At 39.5% G+C, this 27,893-nt stretch overlaps 1 protein-coding gene across 2 annotated transcripts in view; it reads right to left on the bottom strand.

Moving 5' to 3' along the window:
* The window catches only part of CERS6 (ceramide synthase 6), a 324,715-nt gene that overhangs the window by 44,053 nt on the left and 252,769 nt on the right, over nt 1–27,893 (bottom strand). For both annotated transcript variants that reach the window (XM_001154789.7, XM_016949972.4), the window contains exons 7-8: nt 16,930–17,058; nt 14,085–14,191 (exon numbers count right to left, since the gene is read on the bottom strand). In XM_001154789.7, the coding sequence (XP_001154789.1) occupies nt 14,085–14,191; nt 16,930–17,058 (236 nt within the window). The remainder of the gene's footprint in view (nt 1–14,084; nt 14,192–16,929; nt 17,059–27,893) is intronic.

The following is a 27,893-nucleotide window of genomic DNA, read 5'->3' as shown; positions in this document are numbered from 1 at the left end:
TCCCTCACACAGAATTTAAAATCTTTATGCCAGAACTCTTCCTTGGACGACTGCATGGAAGGGGCAAGATAATTTCCCACCCCCTGCTATTTCTCATTTGTCCTTCCCTTCCCATGCTGCCCTCTCTCTTTGCTTCACTCAGGAGCCAACATACAACACGCAATCATCAAAGCCTCAGACCAGGCTGCTGGTCACAGCTAGCCAGAGTTTGCATTTTAGTAGACCTACTTGTTTTGTGATTTTCTTTAAATACATTTGATGCTTGTATTTCCAATTCACTGACAATCCACTTTATAAACTGAGCATTTCTGTTTTATGACCAGTTGTCGATAAAGGCAGGACTTATTAAACTTACTAAAGGCAGTACTGTTTCCATCTGATCTGTTTCTATCTGATCAAAACAACTCAGTGGCTGGGATGCTCCTGCTTTTGAAAGCTACTAAGTCACTGTTGTCTGTCTTCTTCGACTGGGCCGATTCCGTATTTTAAGGAAAGATGCACATGGGCTGCAAAGTCTCAGTCGTCATTGTGCCAAACTGCAGGGGAAACGCTAAAATTTCATTCTCCATTTAACAAATATTTATTGATGGTTTTTTAGTGCTAGCTGTTCCTGGGCACATAACCTAATCAATATCTACATCCCCAACACCCACACTGTGCCTGATGCACAGCAGGCTCACAGTAACGTGTGATAAGCAGATCGATAAAGAAGAAATGATTCTTTATCTATGAGGAATTTGTGAAGTGTTTGCTCTCTTTCCTGGGAAACAAGACACAAAGATATCAAAAGTTAAATGATAATATATGATAAGACATAGCCCCACAAGGAACAGAAGGATTGTAGGGATGCCAATGATCCTGTGGTTCCGTCTCCTTGGCAACACTGCCATCAGAGGCATGGAAGAGGTTCTGCCAATGAAAGGACACAGCCAGCGTGGCCTGCTCTGATAGCACCACAGAGCCCTGCACTCTGGGATTCTGCAGGGAAGGTTTCTGGGATGGTTCTGGTACTGGTCCACACAGGGAAGAAGGCAAAGGACAGGCACATGGCAGTCCAAGGCTGAGCTTAGGACAGTTGGGAGGAAGCTCAGCATGGATGGGAGTGGAAAGTTGGCAGGAGAGACCCAAGACCAAAGTCAGGGAGGTGATGGGAAGTGAGGATGGAGAGCACTAGCCTGGTATATAACTGTGCTGTATAACAGCCTAAGCAAATAGAAACATAGTTGACGACAGTTCTTCATCTGCTCTAGGATTTTCCATAAAACATCAGTTCTCTCAAGTAAGTGAGATGCCTGGTCAAATACACAATTTTCAAATCTCGGTCCTAGCATGAGACTTTATTACGACACTCAGATATTTTTAAAACAGATGAAATGGTCATACTGAATTTTCTCCCTAGATGGTAAACACATCTTGTAATACCTTGAGCAAATAATCTTTTTATTTTTTCTCTTCCTCCAGCAAAGGCTTCTCTGCAGGGACTGGGAAGGAACACTTAAGACATTAATTCTGTGTAGAGAGCATTACTAGGACAATGCACCTTTTTTTTTTTTTTTTTTTTTTTTTGAGACAGAGTCTCGCTCTGTCGGCCAGACTGGAGTGCAGTGGCACAATCTTGGCTCACTGCAACCTCCGCATCCCGGGTTCTGGCAATTTTATCCTGCCTCAGCCTCCCGAGTAGCTGGGATTACAGAGGCATGTGCCACCATGCCCGGCTATTTTTTGTATTTTTAGTAGAGATAGGGTTTCACCATGTTGGCCAGGCCAGTCTCAAACTCCTGACCTCGGGTAGTCTGCCCTCCTCGGCCTCCCAAAGTGCTGGGATTACAGACGTGAGCCACTGCGACTGGCCGGTGACAATGCATTTTTTTGTTGATTCAAGTCACAAAAGGAAAAAGCCTACTTAATCTAGAGCATATTCTGTTCTCCCTTCTCAATATTAAGAGTAATTGCCTGAGGTCAGGAGTTCGAGACCAGCCTGGTCAGCCTGGTGAAACCCCATCTCTACTAAAAATACAAAAATTAGCTGGGCGTGGTGGGTGCTTTTAATCCCAGCTACTCGAGAGGCTGAGGCAGGAGAATCACTTGAACCCAGGAGGCAGAGGTTGCAGTGAGCCGAGATCACGCCATTGCACTCCAGCTTGGGTGACAGAGCAAGACTCCATCTCAAAAAAAAAAAAAAAAAAAAGAGTAGTTGCATTTTTTTTTTCCCTAACGTGGACAACAGTTTTAAAGACTATTCCAAGTCTGAATGTATTCAGTACTTCACTCCATCCACACTGCCTTATTATTACTCACGAGACTAATTTTTAATGGCTTAGCCAGAGAGTTGGCAAGTCTCTTCTGCAAGAGACCAGAAAGCAAATACTTTAGGCTTTCTGGGCCATAACCCTGTCACAACTACTCAGCCATGCCACTGTAGCATAAAGCAGCCAAAGACAATATTAATAGATGGGCAAGGCTGTGTTCCAATAAAACTTTACTGATACAAACAGACAGTGGACTGCTTTGTCCTACAGGCCATACTTTGTGGACCTCTGGTCTAGCCCTTCAATCCTGAAATTACATTAAAATTTGTATGTTCATCTGAAAGAGACATCTCAACACACATTATTTCCATCTAACCTCTTTCACATCCTGTGAAGGTATTAAACAATGCTGATAGATGTAAGAATTACACCTAAAAACACACCAAAATACCTTATGCCCAAAAGATATCAGGTTTCATCCTTCAAATCTTTCTAATATATTTAACATAGACCAGCACCAAGGCAAATTTCAGAGCAAATTTGTCAAGGGATTGCATGAAAAGTCAGGTTTCTCAAATGTGTGAAGTCTGAGACTAATCTGTTCCTTATCAACAATTCAGAAAAGCATATAAGCCATGCCACTTTGGTAAAATGCATTTTGAAAAATAAATCAGATAAAAAGCTAATCTCCTACATGTCTAGATGAATTTCAAATCTTATCATGGAAAATGGTAAAAGGATGACTGAGTCTCCTCTGTAACTTTTTTTTTTTTTTTTTTTTGAGATGGAGTCTCGCTCTGTCTCCAGGCAGGAGTGCAGTGGCGCGATCTCGGCTCACTGCAACCTCCGCCTCCCAGGTTCTAGTGATTCTCCTGCCTCAGCCTCCTGAGTAGCTGGGACTACAGGCGCATGCCACCACACCCGGCTAATTTATGTATTTTTAGTAGAGATGGGGTTTCACCATGCTGGTCAGGCTGATCTCAAACTCTTGACCTCGTGATCTGCCCACCTCGGCCTCCCAAAGTGCTGGGATTACAGGCGTGAGTCACCATGCCCAGCCAACTTTTTTTTTTTTAATTGTAGAAATCTTCAGAGAGAACAAATCCACAGATAATTCCCCTACTTTTCAGTGAACAGAGCAACAGAAAGCAACATTCTGAGAAGGCAGATGCTTCTGTCTGAATAGTAGCTGACCAGTAAAGGTACGTATTTGACTCTAACCCTCCTGTAGCCAAGGCCTTGGCACTTCATGGGACATGACTGGAGATGTGGAAAATCATTAACTGGCCATGGGAAGAGGTTCTGGCAACAGTGATATGCCCATTCATTTGGGATTTGTGAGAATATGGCAAACTGGTACAGTTTCAATATTACATGCTCACTGAGTACTGAGAACAGAAGCCACTAAAATGAGACAGTTCAAGCCTCATAATTGGATAGACCATTTTAGAATTTTATTTCAGATGTATCTATGGTTATGATTCCTTAATATAGACTAGTAGGAGGTTATAAAATATAATAAGAACTTCTGACCACTTGGCTATAATGAGAATTTATATCTTTAACAATAACAGCACATTTTGAAAAATGCCTAATATTTATAAAGAATTTTATAGTTTGTAAAATACTATTACACTTGATCCTTAACATTTTTGGTAAGGTAGGTAGAGTATTTACCATTATTTTACCGATGAGGACATAGGTGCAGAGAAATCACACATCTGGTCTTCAGACACTGGGAGGAGAAACGTGACTCAAAACAAGCAGCCTTTCTAGCCACTGTACCATGCCACTTCTCTTTCAGCATCTTTGTGAATTTTCTCCTTTCTTTACCAGATTCTAATGTATCACTGATAGATGATAACGTTTGCAATATGTTATCTTGACTGGGGCAGAACGACAGAGGCAATCATTTTTAAATGACCATTTTTTACTGAACTACCACCAAAAATGTATCTCATCAAATGCTTTATGGCCTTAAATAAGAGAATATTGTATTGTAGAAAGGACAAACGGAACATAGTAAGCACCTGTTGAACTGAACTGATATTAGGAGACCAGAGTCCAGAGAGCCCAGTGAATCACTGACTAATTGAATCTGCTTTCTCTGTGTATTAATGGAGAAATTGCACCTATCTTTCTTCGCAAAGATTTAAGGAAATGAACTAAGAAAATGGACATGAGACCATTTATAATTAAAGAGTACCTAATTCACTTAACAAATACTGAGTAGACACTGTAAGGCACTGTTGATGGATGTTACAATGAGTTTGAGTACAATCTATGCCATATTAAAACCACAGCTTTTACGGGAAATTGTTAGGAACGTAGAGATTACACATAAGTGGACTATAAGAGAGAGAGATGCAGATCAATGAAAATTGTAACAGCTTACAATGATGGGTAGATTTACTCTCAAAAAGGATCAGATCACTGACTGTGTGACTACAAAGTAAAGGCTACAATGCATAGATTTTTGAGTTGAGGAGAGCTAACTAGACATGACTTTCCAAAAATTTAAATACAAGAGAAAATATTTAAACTTTTAACACTTTGAGTGATGGCAAGTAGGTGGGGCACCAGTGATTGCGTTTGATAATAGTAGTGCAACATGTATCCAATATATACCATTGAAGCTTTTGAATACTGACTACAAACCCAAATCTTTAAAAGTATATGATAAAGACTTGGCTAAAATTTGATCCTGACTACATACAGCACCATCTGGGAAAAATAAGTATGTATTTGAAAAAGATATTGATATGAAAGTCTGTTGTTAATTGTATCAACAGTGAAACTATCTGATTCTACAGATGTCATTTAATAAAGGAACAATCAAATTATTTAAGGATGTGTTAGTGAGAGGTGACAGCGTGCTGGCAGTCCTCACAGCCCTCGCTCGCTCTCGGCGCCTCCTCTGCCTGGGCTCCCACTTTGGCGGCACTTGAGGAGCCCTTCAGCCCACCACTGCACTGTGGGAGCCCCTTTCTGGGCTGGCCAAGGCTGGAGCCCACTCCCTCAGCTTGCAGGGAGGTATGGAGGGAGAGGCACGAGTGGGAACCAGGGCTGCGTGCAGCGCTTGCAGGCCAGCTGGAGTTCCGGGTGGGCGTGGGCTTGGCAGGCCCTGCACTTGAAGCAGCCGGCCGGCCCTGCTGGCCCTGGGCAATGAGGGGCTTAGCACCCGGGCCAGCGGCTGCGGAGGGTGTACTGGGTCCCCCAGCAGTGCCAGCCCACTGGCGCTGCGCTCGATTTCTCGCTGGGCCTTAGCTGCCTTCCCGTGGGGCAGGGCTTGGGACCTGCAGCCCGCCATGCCTGAACCTCCCACCCCCTCCGTGGGCTCCTGTGCGGACGGAGCCTCCACGACGAGTGCCACCCCCTGCTCCACGGCGCCCAGTCCCATCGACCACCCAAGGGCTGAAGAGTGCAGGCACACGGCGCTGGACTGGCAGGCAGCTCCACCTGCAGCCCCGGTGGGGGATCCACTGTGTGAAGCCAGCTGGGCTCCTGAGTCTGGTGGGGCCTTGGAGAACCTTTATGTCTAGCTCAGGGATTGTAAATACACCAATCGGCACTCTGTCTCAAACTCAAGGTTTGTAAACACACCAATCTGCACCCTGTGTCTAGCTCAGGGTTTGTGAATGCACCAATCGACACTCTGTATCTAGCTACTCTGGTGGGGCCTTGGAGAACCTTTATGTCTAGCTCAGGGATTGTAAATACACCAATTGGCACTCTGTATCTAGCTCAAGGTTTGTAAACACACCAATCAGCACCCTGTGTCTAGCTCAGGGTTTGTGAATGCACCAATCGACACTTTGTATCTAGCTACTCTGGTGGGGCCTTGGAGAACCTTTATGTCTAGCTCAGGGACTGTAAATACACCAATCGGCACTCTGTATCTAGCTCAAGGTTTGTAAACACACCAATCAGCACCCTGTGTCTAGCTCAGGGTTTGTGAGTGCACCAGTCAACACTCTGTTTCTAGCTACTCTGGTGGGGCCTTGGAGAACCTTTGTGTGGATACTCTGTATCTAACTAATCTGGTGGGGATGTGGAGAACCTTTGTGTCTAGCTCAGAGATTGTAAACGCATCAATCAGCGCCCTCTCAAAACAGACCACTCGGCTCTACCAATCAGCAGGATGTGGGTGGGGCCAGATAAGAGAATAAAAGCAGGCTGCCCGAGCCAGCAGTGGCCACCCACTCAGGTTGCCTTCCACACTGTGGAAGCTTTGTTCTTTCGCTCTTTGCAATAAATCTTGCTACTGCTCACTCTTTGGGTCCACACTGCTTTTATGAGCTATAACACTCACCGCAAAGGTCTGCAGCTTCACTCCTGAAGCCAGCGAGACCACGAGCCCACTGGGAGGAATGAACAACTCCAGACGCACCATCTTAAGAGCTGTAACACTCACTGCGAAGGTCTGCAGCTTCACTCCTGAGCCAGCGAGACCACGAACCCACCAGAAGGAAGAAACTCCGAACACATCCGAACATCAGAAGGAACAAACTCCAGATGCACCACCTCAAGAGCTGTAACACTCACTGCAAGGGTCCGCGGCTTCATTCTTGAAGTCAGTGAGACCAAGAACCCACCAATTCTGGACACATTAGGAAGGAATCCCTACCAGATAAATCCTGAGAGACCCACTAAATATTTGATTATTTGATAAAACTGGTAAAGCAGTAAGACTCTTGATACAGTAAACCTATTCATATGTTTGCTCAGGTCTTAGCAAAAAGATATGTAATTACGGAAGAAGAATGATGTTACAGAGAACAGGAAATACAGACACATTATCTTGGCTTCTAGGATGGTCATATTATGAAGTTACAATTTCAGAGTTTCATATGTTAGTAAAATGTGAGAAGCTGATGCTTCTACAAAGATTACCATCACGTGTACCTGGAGGAAACTCATAACAGTATTAACAAGATTATTTCACAGTCATTATATGACATAATCATACAAGTACTGATTCAAAATAACAAGGTATTATTAAGACAACTGGTAGAGAAAACTACATTTTGAAGAACTGATGTAATGTTCCCAGATGATTTGATACAATAAAATTCAGAATCAGAAAAGACAAGCATGAAAGCCAGAGAAAAATGTGACTGAAGGAATTTACAGTGTTTATCTTGATGAAGATAATAGGAAAGGGGGGAGTAAGAATTTTTGGATTTTTTTGTTTTTTGAATACTTGCTGGGCTGAGGTACAGAACAGGAATTAGACACTGTATATCGTTCCAGGGTCAGAACTAGGAGAAAAAGGCAGAAAGTATTGGGAGGTAAACTGTGACAGCCTGGGGCAGAACTCTCTAATAATGGCCACTGTGTGCAACTGGAAGGGACTGTCTTTAGAGGTGTAGGGTTTCCTTCTACTGGAATTATTCATGTGGTAGCTGAATTATTTGACAACAAAAGTCTCTTCCCCCATCATATTCTACTTATCTCTCAATCCTGGAAAGACTGTGAATAAGAAAAAGCAAAGCAAGGGATTCTGTGGTGAGGCTGTGGGCAGTGTAGTGATGGGCAAGAGGAGGAGCTGCCACTTTCTTTATCCTCCCCTCCAAAATAGGGTCATTAAACAGGTCAGCAGGGCCAACAGCAGCACAGAGTGGATATAAAAATTGCACTTTCTGGGGTAAGCCATGTCCTAGGAACAGCAAGGCCAGGCATTGGCTGGAACCATCTACACAGGGACGCCACAGAGGACAGTGATATCATCAGGAAGGAACAGTGGAGAGATCAGTTTTGGTGACCTGTGTGTGGGAGGGTTGCATCCCAGATGTCCTCTGGACAGAAACAATCAACACTCCCTTGGATAGCATCCCAGCTTGGAGAGGAGAAAGGGCTGTGCAAACGTGTCTCACCTCCTGGCTTATTAGACAGGATGAAGAGTTCCCAGGCAGGACGAATGAGTCAACTTAGGAAGCAGGCCACAGATAAAATATAGTGTGATTCCAAGAGGTGGAAATGAATGAAAGCCAGTAAAGGGCATTAAATGAGGAATGTGACAAACATGAGTTCGCTTCGTTAGAGTTACGTGCTGAAGATGATCATAATAAAAGCAATAGCCAATCGAGAAATGGTGTGGGGATGACTGAATATCCACACACACAAGAATGAACTTGGATACCTACCTTCTACCATACACAAAAATCACCCCAAAACACAGCATAGGCCTAAATGGAAGAGTTAAAACTAGAAAACTCCTAGGAAAAAAAAATAGGAGTAAATCTTCATGACCTTGGATTTGACAATGGTTTCTTACGACATCAAAAACACAAGTGACAAAAGAAAAAATAGACAAACTTTATCAAATCTAAAAGCTTTTATGCTTCAAAGGACATCATCAAGGAAGTGAAAGACAACCCTCAGTAAGGGAGAAAACATTTGCAAATTATATATCGGATAAGTCCTTTATATATAATATACATTATTATATTCATCATTCAGATATATAATCGTGCAAAAACTTTTACAACAATAAAAAGACAAATAACCAAATTACAAATGGGTAAAGAATTTGAAATGCAAGTCAAAACTACAATAAGATACCATTTAATACTCACTAAAATGAATACAATATGAAAAATCGTAAGTGTTGGCAAGGAAGTAGAGAAAGTAGAACTCTCATACATTGCTGGTCAGATGTAAAATAGTGCTGCAACTCTGTAAAAGAGTTTGGTAGGCTGGGTGCATTGGCTCATACCTGTAATACCAGCACTTTGGAAAGCCTAGGCTGGAGGATCGCTTGAGGCCCGGAGTTCAAGACTAGCCTAAGCAATGCAGTGAGACCCCGTCTCTACAAATAAATAAATAAATCAGGTGGGTATTGTGGCACATATCTGTAGTCCTAGCTACTCAAGAAACTGAGGCAGGAGAATCACTTGAGCCCAGGAGTTCAAGGCTGCAATGAGCTATGATGGCATCACTGTAGCCCAGCCTGGCCAACAGAGCAAGACCCCGTTGTTTTTTTTTTTTTAACACTACCAAATGTTCTTTTTCTTTAGTTTTTGTTTTTTTTGTTTGTTTAAAAAAAACAAAAAACAAAAACAAAAACTAAAGAAAAAGAACATTTGGTAGTTCTTCAAAAAGTTAGAGTTACAATGTAAATCCAGCAATTCCATTCCTAAGCATATGCCTATGAAAACTGAAAATGTGTGTTCACACAACAGCTTGTATACAAACATTAATAGCAGCATTATTCATAATAGCCAAACAATGGAAACAATCCTGAAGTCTGTCACCTCATGAATGGATAAATAAAATGTGGTATATCCATACAATAAAATATTATTCACCAATAAGAAAGAATGAAGTACTGATACAAGCTACAACATGGATAAATCTTGAAAACATCAGGAAGCTGAAAGAACTGTTACAAAAGATTGCATATTGCATGAAACCATTTATATAAAATGACCACAAAATGTAAGTTCACAGAGACAGCAAGCAGGTTAGTGGTTGCCAGGGGATGGTACGCGGGAAGAATGAGGAGTGACTGGCAGCGCAACAGGTTTGTTTACAGCAGCATCAACACAAATACATCAGTAATGAATGCATTGCACTATGATGTTCTCATAGGAACTTTTTAGGTCCATTATAATCTTGTAGGATCATTGCCATATATGTGGTCCATCACTGGCCACGAAGCATAGCTATATGGTACATGACTGTATTTCCAGAAGCTACAATTTGCTTATGGTGAGGTTAAATCTTTCTATAATTTTGTCATTTATATTTTTCGAACCATACCTATTCAGAGCCACTCCAAATACTTCTATTGAGTTACTGTTCTTTTTTTCTTACTCATTTCCTAAGAGGTCTCTCTTTTCACGTTAAATAAATAATCTCACTTAACAAGCCAATACTTACATAGCAATTACTATGAACCTGACATGTTTCTTAGCTCTATAGAGACATAAAATCACTTAGTATTTACAACAATGCTGTGAGTGGGCATCATCATCATTCCTATTTAAGAGATGAGGAAACTTCAGCACAAAGGTGTTAAGCAGTGGAGGCAGGATTTGAACCCATGCACACTGGTCCAAACGTCCCAGCTAACCAGTATACTATCCTGACTCGTACGGACGCAGCAAACAGCAGACTTAAGAATGTCAATCAAGATACTCAGACCCCAGAAAATGTGTCGAATCTGGTTACTGTGATAGTTGTTCTTTTCTGGAACTGCACTGTCCAATAAGCTAGCCACGTGTGGCTACTGAGCACTTGAAATGTAGTTAAACTAAATCTAGATGTGTGGTAATGTGAAATAGACCTAAAACCATAAAAACCCTAGAAGAAAACCTAGGCATTACCATTCAGGACATAGGCGTGGGCAAGGACTTCATGTCCAAAACACCAAAAGCAATGGCAACAAAAGCCAAAATTGACAAATGGGATCTAATTAAACTAAAGAGCTTCTGCACAGCAAAAGAAACTACCATCAGAGTGAACAGGCAACCTACAACATGGGAGAAAATTTTCGCAACCTACTCATCTGACAAAGGGCTAATATCCAGAATCTACAATGAACTCCAACAAATTTACAAGAAAAAACCAAACAACCCCATCAAAAAGTGGGCGAAGGACATGAACAGACACTTCTCAAAAGAAGACATTTATGCAGCCAAAAGACACATGAAAAAATGCTCATCATCACTGGCCATCAGAGAAATGCAAATCAAAACCACTATGAGATATCATCTCACACCAGTTAGAATGGCAATCATTCAAAAGTCAGGAAACAACACGTGCTGGAGAGGATGTGGAGAAATAGGAACACTTTTACACTGTTGGTGGGACTGTAAACTAGTTCAACCATTGTGGAAGTCAGTGTGGCGATTCCTCAGGGATCTAGAACTAGAAATCCCATTTGACCCAGCCATCCCATTACTGGGTATATACCCAAATGACTATAAATCATGCTGCTATAAAGACACATGCACACGTATGTTTATTGTGGCACTATTCACAATAGCAAAGACTTGGAACCAACCCAAATGTCCAACAATGATAGACTGGATGAAGAAAATATGGCACATATACACCATGGAATACTATGCAGCCATAAAAAATGATGAGTTCATGTCCTTTGTAGGGACATGGATGAAATTGGAAACCATCATTCTCAGTAAACTATCGCAAGAACAAAAAACCAAACACCGCATATTCTCACTCCTAGGTGGGAATTGAACAATGAGATCACATGGACACAGGAAGGGGAATATCACACTCTGGGGACTGTGGTGGGGAGGGGCGAGGGGGAGGGATAGCATTGGGAGATATACCTAATGCTAGATGACGAGTTAGTGGGTGCAGCAAACCGGCATGGCACATGTATACATATGTAACTAACCTGCACAATGTGCACATGTACCCTAAAACTTAAAAGTACAATTAAAAAAAAAAAAAAACCATTTAAAGTCACAAACTGTTTAAATAAATTGTGGCTTGTGCACACCAAAAAAAAAAAAAAAAAAAAAAAAATTTCAAAGATTTAATATAAATTAAAAGACTGTAGATACTCAAAACATTTTAATATTAATGTGTTGATACGTTAAAATAGTATTTTGGGCCAGGCGCGGTGGCTCATGCCTGTAATCCCAGCACTTTGGGAGGCCGAGGCGGGTGGATCACTTGAGGTCAGGAGTTTGAGACCAGCTTGGCCAACATGGTGAAACCTCGTCTCTACTAAAAAAAAAAAAAATTAGACCGGTCCTGGTGGTGCGTGCTGTAGTCTCAGCTACTTGAGGCCGAAGAATCACTTGAACCTGGGAGGCAGAGACTGCAGTGATCCAAGATCACACCACTGCACTCCAGCCTGGGCGACAGGGAAAGACTCTGTCTTAAAAAAAAAAAAATACTATTTTGAATATACTGAGTTAAATATGTCATTTAAATGGATATCACCTTTCATCTTTAAAAAAAAAAGAACTTTTAGTATGGCTACTAGAAAATATTGTATTACTATAAAGCCTGCATTATATTTCCTTTGGACAGGGTTGTTCTAGGAGGATGTATTGTGACTGGAAGAGAAGTCTGGAGGAGCAGTGCATGGTTCTTAAAAGGCTAATCATGGTGTATGCTGTCTTTGAGGACCATGGATTGCTGATATAACAGAGAATAAGCCAAGTATTACCAAACCCATCAATTACCAATATTCTGATGACTCATGATGAATTCAAATATAGTCAAGAGGAACCTGGAAGGTATTGTTGGTGAATCCAAAGAAATGGGTTGAAAACAAAAGGAATATAAGGCAGGGGAAATAATTTTGTTTCTTCTACCTAAAGCACAGTCTTTGAAGGGGAAATAGGTCTATGAAATGCTTCTTAAAACTAAAGTCTGATCTACCTCCATTACACCTTACCCTCTACAGGTGAGTCACTATTTCACACACACAAATATATCTGCTATAATGTATAATTTAGCCAACAGAGCTCCTCAGTAAATGCACCAAAACTATTTAAATATTGATAATCCATCTATATTACCTATGTCCAGTAAATGTTTGGAAAAAAAATTTATAACCTCTGGCCTCCCCCACCCCATACCCCAAATTATAAACTGGAATATTAAAAGGACCTGTAGGAATTCAACTGTAAATGCCCCAAGGGCAGCCCTATGTCTAACAGAATTATCAGCATTACCAGTACCATCCCAGTGCTGGTAATGCAGCAAATGACCAGTAAATTTTCACTAAATACACACAAAAAATGGCAGCTCATTGGAATTTTAAAGTCCACACCTAAACAATATGGAAAAGGCAAAGAATGGATATTCTAGACTGGTAAGCTTACTGTTGTAGATGGCTAATCACACAGATGGGGGCAAGTACTTAGAATGAAGACCCAGGAGTCAGCAAAGGTTTTCTAAAATCTGACTTCACATTCTTTTTCTGACTCTGCCTCTACCTGTGCAGGGAGTGACTCAACAGAGTAAATCCTGAATTCCTTAAGACCTCTGACAAAGCTCTTTTATATACCTTAAACAAGGTGGGGAAATAGCAGGCATGACGATCTAACAGAAGGCTTAGTAATGAGTAAAAAAATCATACAGGAAGTCCCCTGGTGTTTCGGGGACTGAGGTCAACCTAAAGAAATTCTTCAGGGGTGGAGTAGGAATCCCTCTTGGTCAACGTTTTTCTTCAGTAAGTTGGAAGAAATATGAAAAGCATCTATTTGCCAAGTAACGCAAAGCTGGAAGAGACTTTGGATATAATTCAAAGACTCTATTTGGTTAGAAAGGTATACAGCTAATGAAAAGAATTATCTAGGATAGTGGTTTTCAAACTTTAACATGCAGCAGAATCATCAGGAAGGCTTATTAAAACACACTGCCAGGACTTATATCCAGAGTTTCTCACTCAGTGGGCCTGGGGTGGGGCCAAGAATGTGCATTTCTAACAGGTTCTTAGGTGATGCTGCTACTGCTAATCCAGGGACAACCCTCTGTGAACCCCTGGTACAGGAGATTCCTGTCATATACTTGTTTGCAACACCACGGTTTCTTTCTTAATTCCAACCTTCACAGCTGAGGTTCTTGAGTCATATTCTAGACTAGTGCCTTCTATGACAGATGGCTTTCTGTGGCTTCAGAAGCCATGCAAGCCACATCCTTTTCCAACTATCCTGTGGAAATCATTAGTAAAGAGTGCAAACCTCTTCTGGAAGAAGAAATCAAGCAGCTTCTTGAGGTATTTCCTCTCCCCCCCAATATATTTAAACCTGTAAATACTTACGGTAAAATTCAAAAGGAAAATGGTTCAGAAAGCTTATTTGGAAAGGGTGGCTCTATCAGGAAGGAGACTGGCATACTCACCAGAGAGGAAATATACCCAGTCGTGTGGTGATAAAAACCACAGCAAACATAACAAACAGGAGATCACACATTTTCTGAAACTTGGCATAATTTGCCATTTTGGCAGCCTATGAAAGAAAGGAATGTGATATATTAATGTAGTTAAACTGATAATAAAAAGTTTCTTTCAATATGCATGAATCTCCTTAAGATATACCTTACCAGATGCATAAAATTGCCTGCATTTTTATGCATTTCAGCCTGCGACTGAAATGTCATACATCATGCACCAGTATTTATAAATTACCCATAAGTTGAGTGAAAGGCAGCATTAGCCATAAGTAGAATTCCTGACTGTTACAGATTTAATAAAATATTCAGCAACCTGAGAAATTCATTCGTATGGTTGATTTCAGAAAAACAGAGAGAAAAATAAGAGATTCTTGCATCATAGATGATACGAGCAAGCCAGAGACACCAAAACAGAAATCTGGCCTAACAGTTCAAACAGAAGTGCTGGACAATCCTTTAAACCTTTTTATGAATCTCAAATACCGGGGCCACAAACTTTATATAGAATATATGGAGCTTTTCTGCGTTTTTCTTCCTTTCTCCTTAAAATTATAGGTTTTCTTTAAACAGGCACAAGGAGTACTCTGGGGAGATGCTTTTCTGGCTTACTCTCATGAACTTAGAAATGAAGAAAGTGTCAAGATGATATCATTTCAACTAATCCATTTAGGTAGAATTTTCAAAGTTACATGAATGGGTCATTTTTAGATGAAAGCCACTAATGTTCAAAGGGTCTGTGAAAAGTACTCTCATAATTTATGACAGTGATTTAAGTAAAGACTTTTTATATTATAAATTAGTCTAGGGAAGAAATCACATCCCTTTCTCTACCATCTACTTTTTTTTACAGATGATTCTAAAAACAGGTGAGACTGAAAACAATTTTGCTTAATCATCTCTTTTTACATTTTTGCATAGAATTCACAGCACCTACACACAGGGTTATAAATTCATGATGCCTTCTGAATTTATAACATTATTTTCTACTTCTTGGAAACTTAAATTAACTGAGTCAGATTTGAAAAGATTGTTGACATTATCCACAGAGGCTATAATTTAAAAGCTTTAAATAAAGCACAAAGCTATGAGAGGAATGTATTCCTAAGGGGAAATATCTATTAACTGGGTGGAAGTTAGGATTATAAGCTTTTAATTTCATGAACACTTCAGGTGTAACACCACAAATTATGTTAAAAGGTACCTTCTACCTTCTCCTGGCTAGGTAAATCATGAAATTTTTCTTTTATATTTTTTCACCAGTATTCAACAAATAAGCTTTAAACACAAACTTTTCAGAAACGTCTAGGCCATAAGATAACATGTTGAGGAGCTGACAGGTGACCTATCTCATTAATTGAATACTCTACGTGTTATTTACTTTATAATGTTTAAGAGAATCTAGGTGATGAAGAACATTTGTTTTTAAGCCACATGACTGAGATTTCTGAATTTTTTTTTCTGGATACAAGTGGAACTTGATTAGAAATTTTTTGAATCATGGCACTACCAAACATCATGCCAGCCATCTCCACAGGCAATGAAGTTGGCTAATTGTATAGGATTGATTGTACAGCCTTAGGTTGCAGCATAAATTTCTACATTCAAGCGAACTTAAGATTTAACCAAATGGTAACTCATTTCCAGGGGATTGCCCTTATACTAATTATATTTATCCTACTAAAAAATATGCTGAATAGAGGTTAGCTTGAATCACTTAAAAATCATAGCAACAAATTATCGTTGGACTTACCTAGCCCATTAGGTCTATTTTTCTGTTTCATAACACTAAAGGACCAGAGTTTTTAACAAAGTGCTGTATATACCTCAAACCTTAATTGCCTTTATGGTAGATTCAAATTTTATAGCATAGAATTCTGCTTATATTGCAATAACAGGTCATTATTTGAGGGCATGTCTAGTCTACATTCACAGTATAGTAAATGCTTCAAAGGTGGCAAAACAAAGCACTTAAAGCAAAACGGTGGGCCTAAAGGAAAAAAAAATCAGAATTCAGATCAGATTGTAAGAACCATTTCTACATAGGCTTTGTACTCCTATAAGGTAATTCTGACCAGTTATATTAATTTCTTAATATAAAATGCAAAGACTTTATGAACATTATTGAGTATGACTCTTCACAGGAGCCACAGTTAAAAGTAAATATCACATCACGGTTTTCCTTGGGATTTTACCTTTTGAAATATGCTAGAACATATTTATTTATTTTACCACTTTAAGAATTCTAAATAATAGTAACCAATTCATATGTAACCAATATTTCCACAGATATTCCTTATACTTACATATATAGAAAACATAGTTTCTACATAAAATTTGCAATTCATATGCCCTTTCCACTGTAAAAACCTTAGGTAAATGTATATTGGCAATAAAAACAATGACCCCTACTTAATTTTACTGGGATGTATAGTTTCCACTAGTAACTAAACTGCGTTTTACAAAATTTCCCAATAAATCAGGGTAAAAGTTACAACACACAAAACAAAACCTAATCAAATAATGATTTTCCTTTGTAAAATCATTCATTTCTTAAGTATAGAACAGTAAAGGTTTTCAGCATTTTATTAACAACTTTTTTTTGTATAAAAGTTTACATACTAATTTAGAATCTCATTTTCACCAGCTTAACCTACAAAGAAACACTCAGCAGTTTCAATGTAGTTATTTACTATTGTACCCAAGCACCATCTAGCATAACATTGAAGAGCTAATGAGATTGGGGACTTCCTAAATTTTGGATTTTGTATTCTTAAAGATGAAAGAAAACTTTTACCTCCAGAAGAGCATCAGCTGAATCATGAAGACAAAGGACCAGCGTTCCTACTCGGGCCATATTGTTGACATATGAAAAGGTAATCAAGAAAATAGATACAAGGTGGTGCAGGAACATAATGCCAAAGTCCTTGAGGAAAGAAGAAACATCCATATTAGAGTTTAGCAACATCACATTTCCATTTAGCCATTCAGTCACTGAACCAGTATTTACTGAGAACCTCCACAAACCTAGCACTGAGGATGAATAAGGTATGAATAAGGTATAATTCTTATCCTCCAGGAGTCCATCACGTGTTGGGAGAGACACATAGGAGATCAGTGGAAGCCCAAGATCAAGGCTCTGGCAGATTTGGTATCTGGAGAGGGCCCACTTCCTGGTTCATAGATGGTGACTTCTAGCTGTGTCATCATATGGCAAAAAGGGCAAAGCACTTCTTTAGGGTCACAGGAGATAGGAGGACATCAGTGACTACCAAGAATGCGATCAATGCCAGGACAAAGACCATATCACAAAGAGTGCTTTGTACCAAGCCAAATAATTTGAAGCTAAGGGAGAAATCACTACATAATTTCAAGAAAAGAAGGGCACTACTTGCATTTGAACTTTAGGAAGATCTTTGGGGCAACTGTACAGGTTTAACTGGACCACTTCTCTGACTACTAATGATTGGGGCTTCGGAAGGTATTGGCTGTGTCTTTGACCAGAGTGTGGCATCTATGAAGGGACAGTAGGTTAAGGTCAGAGGAAAAGGGCATCGTATGGCTCCCAGCCTGGGCAGTCCACTGCCTACAGAAGGGTTGATAAGCCACATAGCAAGGTTTAAGGTGGTGCTGTGGTCTAAATATTTGTGTGCCCACCAAATTCATGTTAAAATCTTAATGCTCAAGGCGATAATATTAGGAGGTGGGGTATTTGGGAGGTAATTAGGGCATGAGGCCAGAACCCTCATGAATAGGATTAGTGCCCTTGTAAAAGGGACCCCAGAGAACTGCTTTGCCCCTTCCACCATATGAAGACACAGCTATAAGGCACCATCTATGAATCAGGAAATGGGCCCTCATTGAATACCAAATCTGCCAGAGCCTTGATCTTGGACTTCCCAGCCTCTGGAACTATAAGAAATCAATTTCTGTTGTTTACAGGACTCCAAATCTACAGTATTTTGCCACAGCAGCCCAAATGGATTAAGACGGGGGTGATTGTTTTCTGTTATCTCAGATTTCTTGGAATGTGCATCTCAGTGTTAGCATCCTTCTCCCAGAATACGCCTGTTGGGATACTCAAATAAGAATCCTACCATGTTGGCTCTTCTGATAGGACCTACACAAACAAGCTCTGAATTTTTAAAAATTGTTTTATGTTAGATTCAGGGGGGTACATATGCATGCTTGTTACTTAGGTATACTGCATACTGGTGGGGATTGAAGCCCTGAATTTTAATCATTATCTGTCCATAGACATTAGAAAAAAATATATTTTGCAGAAATAACAGTAAATTGACCATCCTTATTTTGGTCGGCTTCAAGGGAACCTCATCTTGGCCTCAGTGAAGATTGTTTTTTTCTGATATTATCTCCTGACCATCTGGACATGGTTTGTTGTGATATGGAATTTCTGTTGCTTAGAAATATAGTGTCTCTTTTACTCATACTTTTATCTAATCTATATATCTCTCTCAGAGTAAGTCTGAATTTCTTTGAGATTTAAATGCCAAGACTGACCCTAATGTTGCTCTATTTGAAGCCTCTGGAGGAAGAGGTCAAATGTTGCTCTATTTGAAGCCTCTGGAGGAAGGTCCCCATAGACTCTTCATCTAGGGTAGATTTATTTGAATCTCTCTCTCTCTAGGGGAGACAGCAAGAAAATGAAAAGCATATCCGAAAACTGACGTATGAGCACATCGTGATTATGAAAAAGCGCAACATGTAGGTTAAATCTAGGGGAGTAAACCTAAATTTTTATCTTGAAAAGTCAATATTCATATGGTTATTTATTCATTAAAAATAGTGATTGAGCATTTACTATGCTCTAGACAGTTCTAGGCTTTGAGGATGAATAAGTAAGCAAACTAGACAAGTACTTTTGCCCTTGTGGAACTTGTATAATCTAGTAGGGGAGAACAGACAAAAAATATAAGTAAATCATCTCTTATAGTAGAAGGTAAAAATGTGCTATGGGGGAAAAAGAAGCAATCATGATAAGAAGGGTGAGGAGTCCTGGTTGCTGGGGGAGATAGACTATAATAGTACACAGAGGGGCTAGACCAGGGCAGGCTTCTCTAAGAAGGTGACTTAAAGATGATGAGGAAGCTAGTCTTACAGAGAGATGGGGAGAAAATATTCAAGCCAGAGAAAACAACCAAGGCAAAGGCATTACCCGTCACACTCTTTCTATCCTGATGTGTTCAAGGAATAGTGAGGAGGTGAGTGTGGCTGGAGTCAAGTAAGAAGCAGAGACGTGTAGAAGCCAGAGCAGCAACATTACAGATTGTAAAAATTAGTAGCTTCTTCTTATCTATTACCACTATTTTAAAAAGATATTTTAACTTTGTTGAATAAAAAGTAATCACGCTACTATTTAATCCCTGATATGTAACTGTTCTACGTAGCATTTGTATTCAGATATAAATTGGGAGGTTAAGGGTCAAGAATAAAATTATTTCTGGGGTTGTAAGGACTTAATTTTATCTATCATATTGGAATAGGTACAAAGCACTTATAAGTACTCTCTAATACTACTCGTAGTCATGAAAATGAAACAGGGCTAGGTTTTTATTCTTACAGATGTCTTCATAAACTCCTTCCTACAACATTCCCTTGGGACTATTCCTGTTTGTTCTGAGAATCAGTGTGGGTGACAGTGCTAAGGCTGGTGGATGTTCAGCCAAGCTGAACATCTGGTTTACAAAGGCAACAGAAACTAGATTAGGTAGACTTCTCGGTTCCTTGTGAATTCGACTTAATCTTCTACCCAAGGGGAAGGAGGAGGCCCCTAGTGGTGTCTCTTTTTCTGAACTGCCTTGTACTTTTCCTCTGTAACCCTTTAGCTCTCATGGCTCCTGCCCTGGTTCCTGATTCACTGGGTGACAGCCACTTTCTTCTGGACCCCCACTTACCTATCCTGGACCCTCACTTACCTATCCACCTTTCCACAACTCAGAGAGGCCTCTGTCTCTAATTTCTATTCTCCAATCCAGTTCAGTTATTATTTTTTTGTTTGGTTTGTCTGTGGTTAAGGCAATTTCTATTTTAAACATAAGTGCAAGAATGTTAAAACCAGGGTCTTATCGACAGGACCAGACTACTGAAAAATGTAGGTGTCTTGAACAATTATGAAACACCTATTTCATAAGAGCCAATTTGTAATCCAACTCTTATTAATTTTGTCATTTTTGGTAGGGGTAATTTCCTAACTATACTTTTTTTTTTTTTTTTTTTTGAGACAGTCTCGCTCTGTCACTCAGGCTGGAGTACAATGGTGGGATCTCAGCTCACTGCAACCTCCGCCTCCTGGGTTCAAGCCATTCTTGTGCCTCAGCCACCCAAGTAGCTGGGATTACAGGTGTGAGCCACCACGCCCAGCTAATTTTTGTATTTTCAGTAGAGACGGGGTTTCACCATGTTGGCCAGACTGGTCTCGAACACCTGACCTCAAGTGATCCACCTGCCTCAGCCTCCCAAAGTGCTAGGATTACAGGCGTGAGCCACTGAGTCTGGCTATCTATACAATTAAGAGACTGGATCAGGTTATTTTTATCCTGTCAATTCTATAATTCTAGGCTTCATAGCCACAGTGATTAAATAATACTTTAAGTCTTTACTAATTTCATATTTGTGTATATGTGGCGGGGAGCGAGTGTGGGAGAGCCCACACATGCACCCTCTTTATTTAGCAGCTGAGTAGCTGGTGATGTCACTACAGGTTGGGGTTTCAAAAGTCAACTTCAACAACTTTAATTGCTTAAATGATTCTGTTTACAGCTTAGTGAACATGTCCAGAGGTTATTTTCTACCCTGGAAAGTGCCTAACATTTATGGACAACCATACATATTGATTTACTGCTAGGATAAACAGTATATTAGTTTCCTAAATGAGGTCAGATAATTTAAGAAATGAAGTGCAACGATTTCTCTTATTTTCAATTAACCTAGTCTCCAAACAGCATGACACATTGATGGTAGATTCCACTGTCAGGGGAAACATGCGTCTTCCAACAGTTAATTCTAACTGCCCATGGCAGAACTGAGCATTGAGAATGCAGTGGCCTAAGAACCTACCACTATATTCCTTCCTCTAGACTCACATTTACATCTAGTTCTCAGCTCACTGGCAGAAGAGAAATGATGACCATACTCTGAGTTTAATAAGTGATTATGTACAGGTGCAACTTACCAGTTTTACCTACTTCTGAAATTCTGATGTCTTTGCAGTTAGTACCTAAGGTTTTCTTAAGTCATTAAAGTTAGACAATACCAAAATGCCTTAGACATACAATAAAAATCGCACTGATAACATTTTCCACTGAAAGATACAATCTGTTCTCTCCAAGCTGTTATTAGATTCCATCATGTGGAGTATAGTGTTCTACCAGATAATAACTACTTCAAAACAATGGATCCATTAACGTAAAGCTTACCTTTCAACTAATATTTTAAACTGTTTCCTAAACATAATCAAATGAAAACACACACTGCTTAATTCAGAAATTCACTGAGTTTATATTTGCTATGCTTAATACACAGATTTCAAAGTTTAACCAGCTGAATACCTAAAAAGAACAATATTTTCCACATTTTCTATTGTTCAGCTCTGAATGATTGCTCTTGGCTCACTGAAAGAGAACAAGGGTTTTTCTCTATTTAATTTTAAAATGAATAAATATAAATTGATTAAAACACTTATGGAGGATTAGTACCATTTTATAATTAAGTTTCCTGAGATGTATCTGATATAACATCAGTAAACAACCCAATGGCCTTGCCAATACAGCACGGCTCCTTCAAAAACAAGAGCCTGTTTTTTAGACAAAATTTGCTTTGTAAAGATGTTTTTTGCATATAAATCACCTGGTCCTAGAAAACATTTGTTTTATTACTGAAGGACTCACAGTTATGCCCATGGCAGAAGACCAATTTTCATTATAGTCCTATCTGTATGAATATGAAAAAAGAATGAATAATGGATGTCACCTTTTACATTTCTGCTTCAGAACGCATTATACATAATAAAATACCTTTAATAAAGGCCATGTAATCATTATTTTATGTGTTACTCACATCCTCTTTACCCAACACATTTCTTTGAGTAGGCACTGAATCTGGTCCAAATAACCATTTTTAAACAAATTGCCAATTTGGATTTTATCAATGCAGGGTGGAAAACTTCCATCCTTATATTTGCAACTGCTGAAAGTGATTAGTGCACACATAGACACAGTCATGGCTGAAAGAACATTAGCATTTTAGGTTGAAATGTTTTCCTGCATTTTCTGTAACTGCAATTAAAGAGAGAGACTATGATTTCTTATTGGTCTTCAGACTGAAGACTGATGCCAAAGCCTTTATTCAAAACAGACTGGCCTGGACACGTGCTTTACTTGTGTCCTCAACCTCCTGCTATTCTACCATATTGTTTCTGGACATATTCACAGCCATTATCAAGGGCTCCTTCTATGTTCCCTGCTTGATATTTACCCTAATGTTGACCTTTATTTCAGTAGCTTTGCCTATGTTAATTATCAGAGACAAGGGGGAAAAATCAAACAGGTCTTCACTCAAACTTAATTAGAAGTCTCAAATAAAAGAATTCAAGGAAGAGCCATCTATTTTAGTATTAAAAGCTGGTAAGTTAACGCTGTTTTTTCCTTATTACATTTTCAAATAGCATTTAGGGAACCTAGAAAAGTTTCTTAGTCTGTTCTGTGTAGCTTTCACATCAGAAATTCCTGGGTACAGGTAAAATTCCAGCTACCTGGGCTCCATCCCCAACTGTTAGAATGAAAATCAGCATCGTTAATTCGGTTCTCTAGGGGAATTTTACGTACAATAAAATATTAGCACCAAACATCCAGAGGGATCTACCTCTCATTGAGACACAGATCTGAACGTCTATATAATGGAACTCCCTTCACAATGATCAAGCTGCAGAGAATCTCTGAAATAATATTGTTTTCAGGAGGCACTACAAATTCATCTTGATGTACATGCCTTTACAAAAACAAAATTCACCCATTTTTCATTAAAAATAATACATACACATACATAAACAGGAACTGTTCCCCAAATTCTCATTGGCTGGATAATACATTAATTTTATGCAGTGTCTTCTGGGAATAATTTTTGCAACTGATTAAGAAAAAACATTAGTGAACCTCTTTATAAAGGGAATTTAGAAGAGCAAGATTTTAATTAAAGGCTGATTTAGATGTGCACAGACATGAGGAATATGAAATACTTCTGAAGTGCAAGAAAAAAGGCTCTTCTCTCTCAGATGCAAATGATGCATATTAGCTTTCCTGAATTTAATAAAATTAATAAGTCTGTAATCTAACTAATATGAATAGAAGTCAGGTAATAGCACCAGGTTTACTCAATGAACTGATTTTCAGACTGTCTAGGAAACAGAAGAAGAGCAGCATAGCTTAAAGCTGATTTCATTTTATGGCAACTGCAGTAATAATAGAAACCCCTCATTAAAAAACAAACAAACAAAAAACAGTTCTCTTATTTGAAATTTCAAGGCACATACAAATGTATATGACTTCTTACAGAGTAACATGCTTTTCTTTTTAGGGATCAATAACAAACAGTTTTCCTTTCTCTCTTGTGATTTTTCTGCCTTGGCATAAAACTCAGAATGCTGGGGGTAGAAGTGGACTTTAAGCATGTAACTTGGCAACATGCGAAAGAGAGTAGCTACTCAGTCTCCATCTCCATTTTAGAACGAATAAACAGATGGAGATGGTGAGGATTTCAGACAAAATTTACATACACCAAGAATAATCATAAGCAGCTTTTCCATTAAGGGAATATAAAAATATAATAGCTTCTCAGCCTTTGGAGATGGGTAAAGTCCTGATGATCAGGATGAATATATATAAAACCTCTTAAACAACGAAAACCAAAACCCCCAAATGGTATACTAACAATCTTAATAATAAAATTAATGTGTGCAAATAAATCACAAAATACGTCCTTAAGGCAAAAATGAAATGTAGTACCAGAAATTCACATCAGAATAATTTGCTGCTTTGTCCTGTCTTACGGTGGTTTCTAGAATAAATAGCAGTACAACTTCTAAAGCTTTAATAATTTGGTTAAAAAACAAAACAAAGAAATAAAGGACTAAAAAATTGTGTAGGGTCTTAAGACAATGGCTAAATAATGAAAGTATATTTGGGGTGATTTATAGAAATCAGTTGATTCTGGGTCTCTCCCCATTAGGCAATTTGAGGAGAATCATAACCATCTCTTACCAACTTATGATGTGAAGAGTTCACATAATGTATGTACAATCTCCCACGAATTATTTGGTTGTTCTATTTCAACTGGCTTTGAATTTTGGCTCACTATAAGAGAGTTGGTTAAACGGACCATTTAAAGAAAGATATTTCACATAAGGCTCTTCGAAACTCTAACTAGAACTCACTTTTTTCTTATGTATAGCCTATGCACCCTAAGGTAAATATTTACAGGAAAATCTGGAAAGGAATGAAGAACTGTGACTTATTTGGGAAATGTTTGTTCCATTATAAGGTGGAGGAGTCCTGGCAGGAATGAATCAATTATTCCCTTCTCCAAAATTCAGTCTGTGAATAAAACTTCATTCACATTAGATCTAGAATTGAATCTACTTCAACACTTTTTTCCCAATAGATTATAGATTTTTCTCCCTTTGGACTAAATGTATACACATTTAGGTCCTTGAGGGGGATAACTGTAACACACAGACTTCATTTTAAAAACACCAAGTGCCATGAAATTAATTGGTTTAAAGATGTTGAATTTTCTATGGTTACTATCAAAATGTTTTTAAAATGTATACTCATGTGATTTAAATATCTCTACTAGGCATTCTCAAATCTGACATCCCCACTGTTCATCAAATATGCACAACAGGCTATCCTACTTTATAGCAAAGATAGGCAAAGGGCCAGATGGCCAGATTTGGGTTTGCAAATAAAGTTTTATTGGAATACAGCCACGCCCATTTGTTTTCTTATTGTCTATGGCAGTTTTCTTGCTATAGTGGCAGAGCTGAGAAGCTGCAACAGAGATTACATGTCCCCAAAAATTAAGATATTTATTACCTGGTCCTTTAAAGAAAAGCTTTATGCCCTGCCTTAGAGTCACATCAAAGGACATATGGGAAAGCATCATATTGGAAAAGTCGTATTATCTAAGATGTGGCAATGGCATAGGCTCATGGCTAACTTCAACACATTTGGGTCAGACCAAAAAATGTGTCAAGAGATTTAATTTTCATAGCTGTCCGGATGTAATCCATTAAATATTACTCTCAAAATTCAGATAAACTATAAAGAAAGAGAACCATCAAAATTCTCATGAACAAGTACAACCACAGCTTTAAAACAATTTGAAAACCAAGGAGACTTCACAAGCTTTTAAAAGTAAGATGCTTCTTTGGATTCAGTATTATTTTCTCTACTGCTAGATGTGCCATTACTTTATGGCTTCTAGAAACATATAGAAATGAAATAACCATTGTATAAGCAGAGTTTACCCAATCTTTCTCCTGTGCAACATTTATGGCCCCAGTTCAAGATCAAGAACTCATAATCTTGTCTACTGTGAATTATTTAGTTAATATTTAATCTTTAATTATTTTATCACCATGGAAAAGGACACAATAAAATTTTATTTGCACAATAGAAAACAGAAAGATAGTGCTGTTGATTAGCTTCTGATGGGCCTGGCCAGAGCATGGAGCTTGATTTCCAATGCCCTGGAGTCCTCCTTCATGCCTCCCTTCCTCTCCCCATCAAAAGCACACTCTCCAAATGCACTCTGCTTTCAAATGATGTAGATAGTTTTCTTAATTATACATATGTCTTTCTATTCATTGAACTTTAGATCCTCAGAAGCTCTCTATCACTATGAGCCTTGCTAAATCACAAGTGCCTGGAGATGAAAGTCTTTAGACACACCTTCTGGGTTCTGTTTAAATTACCCTTGGCTCAGTCACACTAGTTTGCACAGCTTTTAATGGGGAAAGGTCACTTCTGAGACATTTAAAACATACTCAACCTGACAGTCTTAAGTGATGCAAGGGTTAGCAGAATTAACTCTCCATTTTTTTGTTGTTGTTGCAATAACCCCTGGAACAGAGACATAAATACCCTTTATGATATCAAATAAACCCATTCAGGCTGAAAACATCCAGAATGATCAGTAGGGGGCAGATTGTGTTCTACTAAAATCAGAAACATCCCAGGACTCAAAAGCCATGATCCATTTACTATAAAGGTCTCGAGGCCTAAATTGACAATGGGTAACCAGGGACTCAATTTTGTGCTTTAGATAGAAGATGGAAAAAGTCTCCTTCAGGTCAACCAGGTTGGGATGGCATGTAAATTGTCAGGAGGGGTTTGGGGAACTCTTGTCATCATCCTCAGCCTTATCCTCCACATTCTAACTCCTCTTTCTTCAACTGCCTGAGCTTCCTACTCCCAACCCCTCACAATCATACAGAATTCTAGCTGCAGAATTTCCTGGAAGCTGCTTCTTGTCTCTATGCAGACCTCTGGCCATGCAGGTTTGTTTTTGTTTTTGTTTTTTTTTCTTCTGGCTGTGATGCTTGCGTTTTCTCCTCTTTTGGCTCCTGGCCCCAACCCACCTTGACTACCTGGTGAATTCCTATTTACACTCTGATTTGCCTAATTCTCATGTGCCAAAGGCTCTTCTTTCTGACACTGTCATTTATTCTTAACAACAACCCTATAAAGCAAGTATGACTTTGAAACTCTATTTTACATAGAAACTGAGGCACGGGAATGCCACATCATTTTCTCTAGTCACACAGTAAGGACGGGCTAAGCCAGCTCTGAATCCAGTTGTGTGTGACTCCAGAGCTCAGGTATCTAACTACCATAGCAGGTTGCTTCTCAGAAACGGACGTGTGAGGAAAATGACTCTGAGGAAGGAGGCAGGAAAGAGGAGACACTTTGGAAAACACATATAAGTGAGAGACTAACAAACAGAACAAGATCTACTCCTGGAAGACAGGAAGAGATGGGGATCAAGAACAAAGGTGCAGCCGGGTGCGGAGGCTCATGCCTGTAATCTCAGCATTTTGGGAGGCCGAGGCGGGCAGATCACAAGGTCAGGAGATCGAGACCATCCTGGCTAACACGGCGAAATGCCCGTCTCTACTAAAAATTAGCCGGGTGTGGTGGCACGCGCCTGTAGTCCCAGCTACTTGGGAGGCTGAGGCAGGAGAATCGCTTGAACCCAGGAGGTGGAGGTTGCAGTGAACCAAGATCACGCCACTGCACTCCAGCCTGGGCGACAAAGCAAGACTCGTCTCAAAAAACAAACAAACAAAAAGAACAAAGGTGCAAGGGTGAGCCTTGAGTGGAAGGGGTGCCTCTTTTCAGGAGGCCAAAGGGAAGGACAGATGAACGGGTTTGTTTATATTTATGGGGATGGAAAGTGAAGGAGTTCACGACTTCAGGGAGAGACAGAGCTATAAACAGCCAAAGTGGGTGTTTTCCCAAGGCCCCTAGAATTGACTTGAGAGAAACTCCCCATGAGAAGCTGAATGACCAAACCTTCCAAGGGCCAGCAAGACCTCCTGAGAGAGGTGGGACTCCTGAGGACCCGAATTTATGTACCCAGAGCCCGAGACCAGCAGCACCGCGTGGCTCTCTGTAATGCTGCAGCCCTCTGCAGCACACTGGAAGAAGAGGCTCCTGGTCGTCACTCTTCTGCACCCTGAATTGC

Source organism: Pan troglodytes, chromosome 13 (genome assembly GCF_028858775.2).
Source record: "Pan troglodytes isolate AG18354 chromosome 13, NHGRI_mPanTro3-v2.0_pri, whole genome shotgun sequence".
Classification (NCBI taxonomy): Eukaryota; Metazoa; Chordata; class Mammalia; order Primates; family Hominidae; genus Pan; species Pan troglodytes.
Note: the sequence above shows the minus strand (reverse complement) of the source record. Positions and strands in the feature narration are given on the sequence as shown.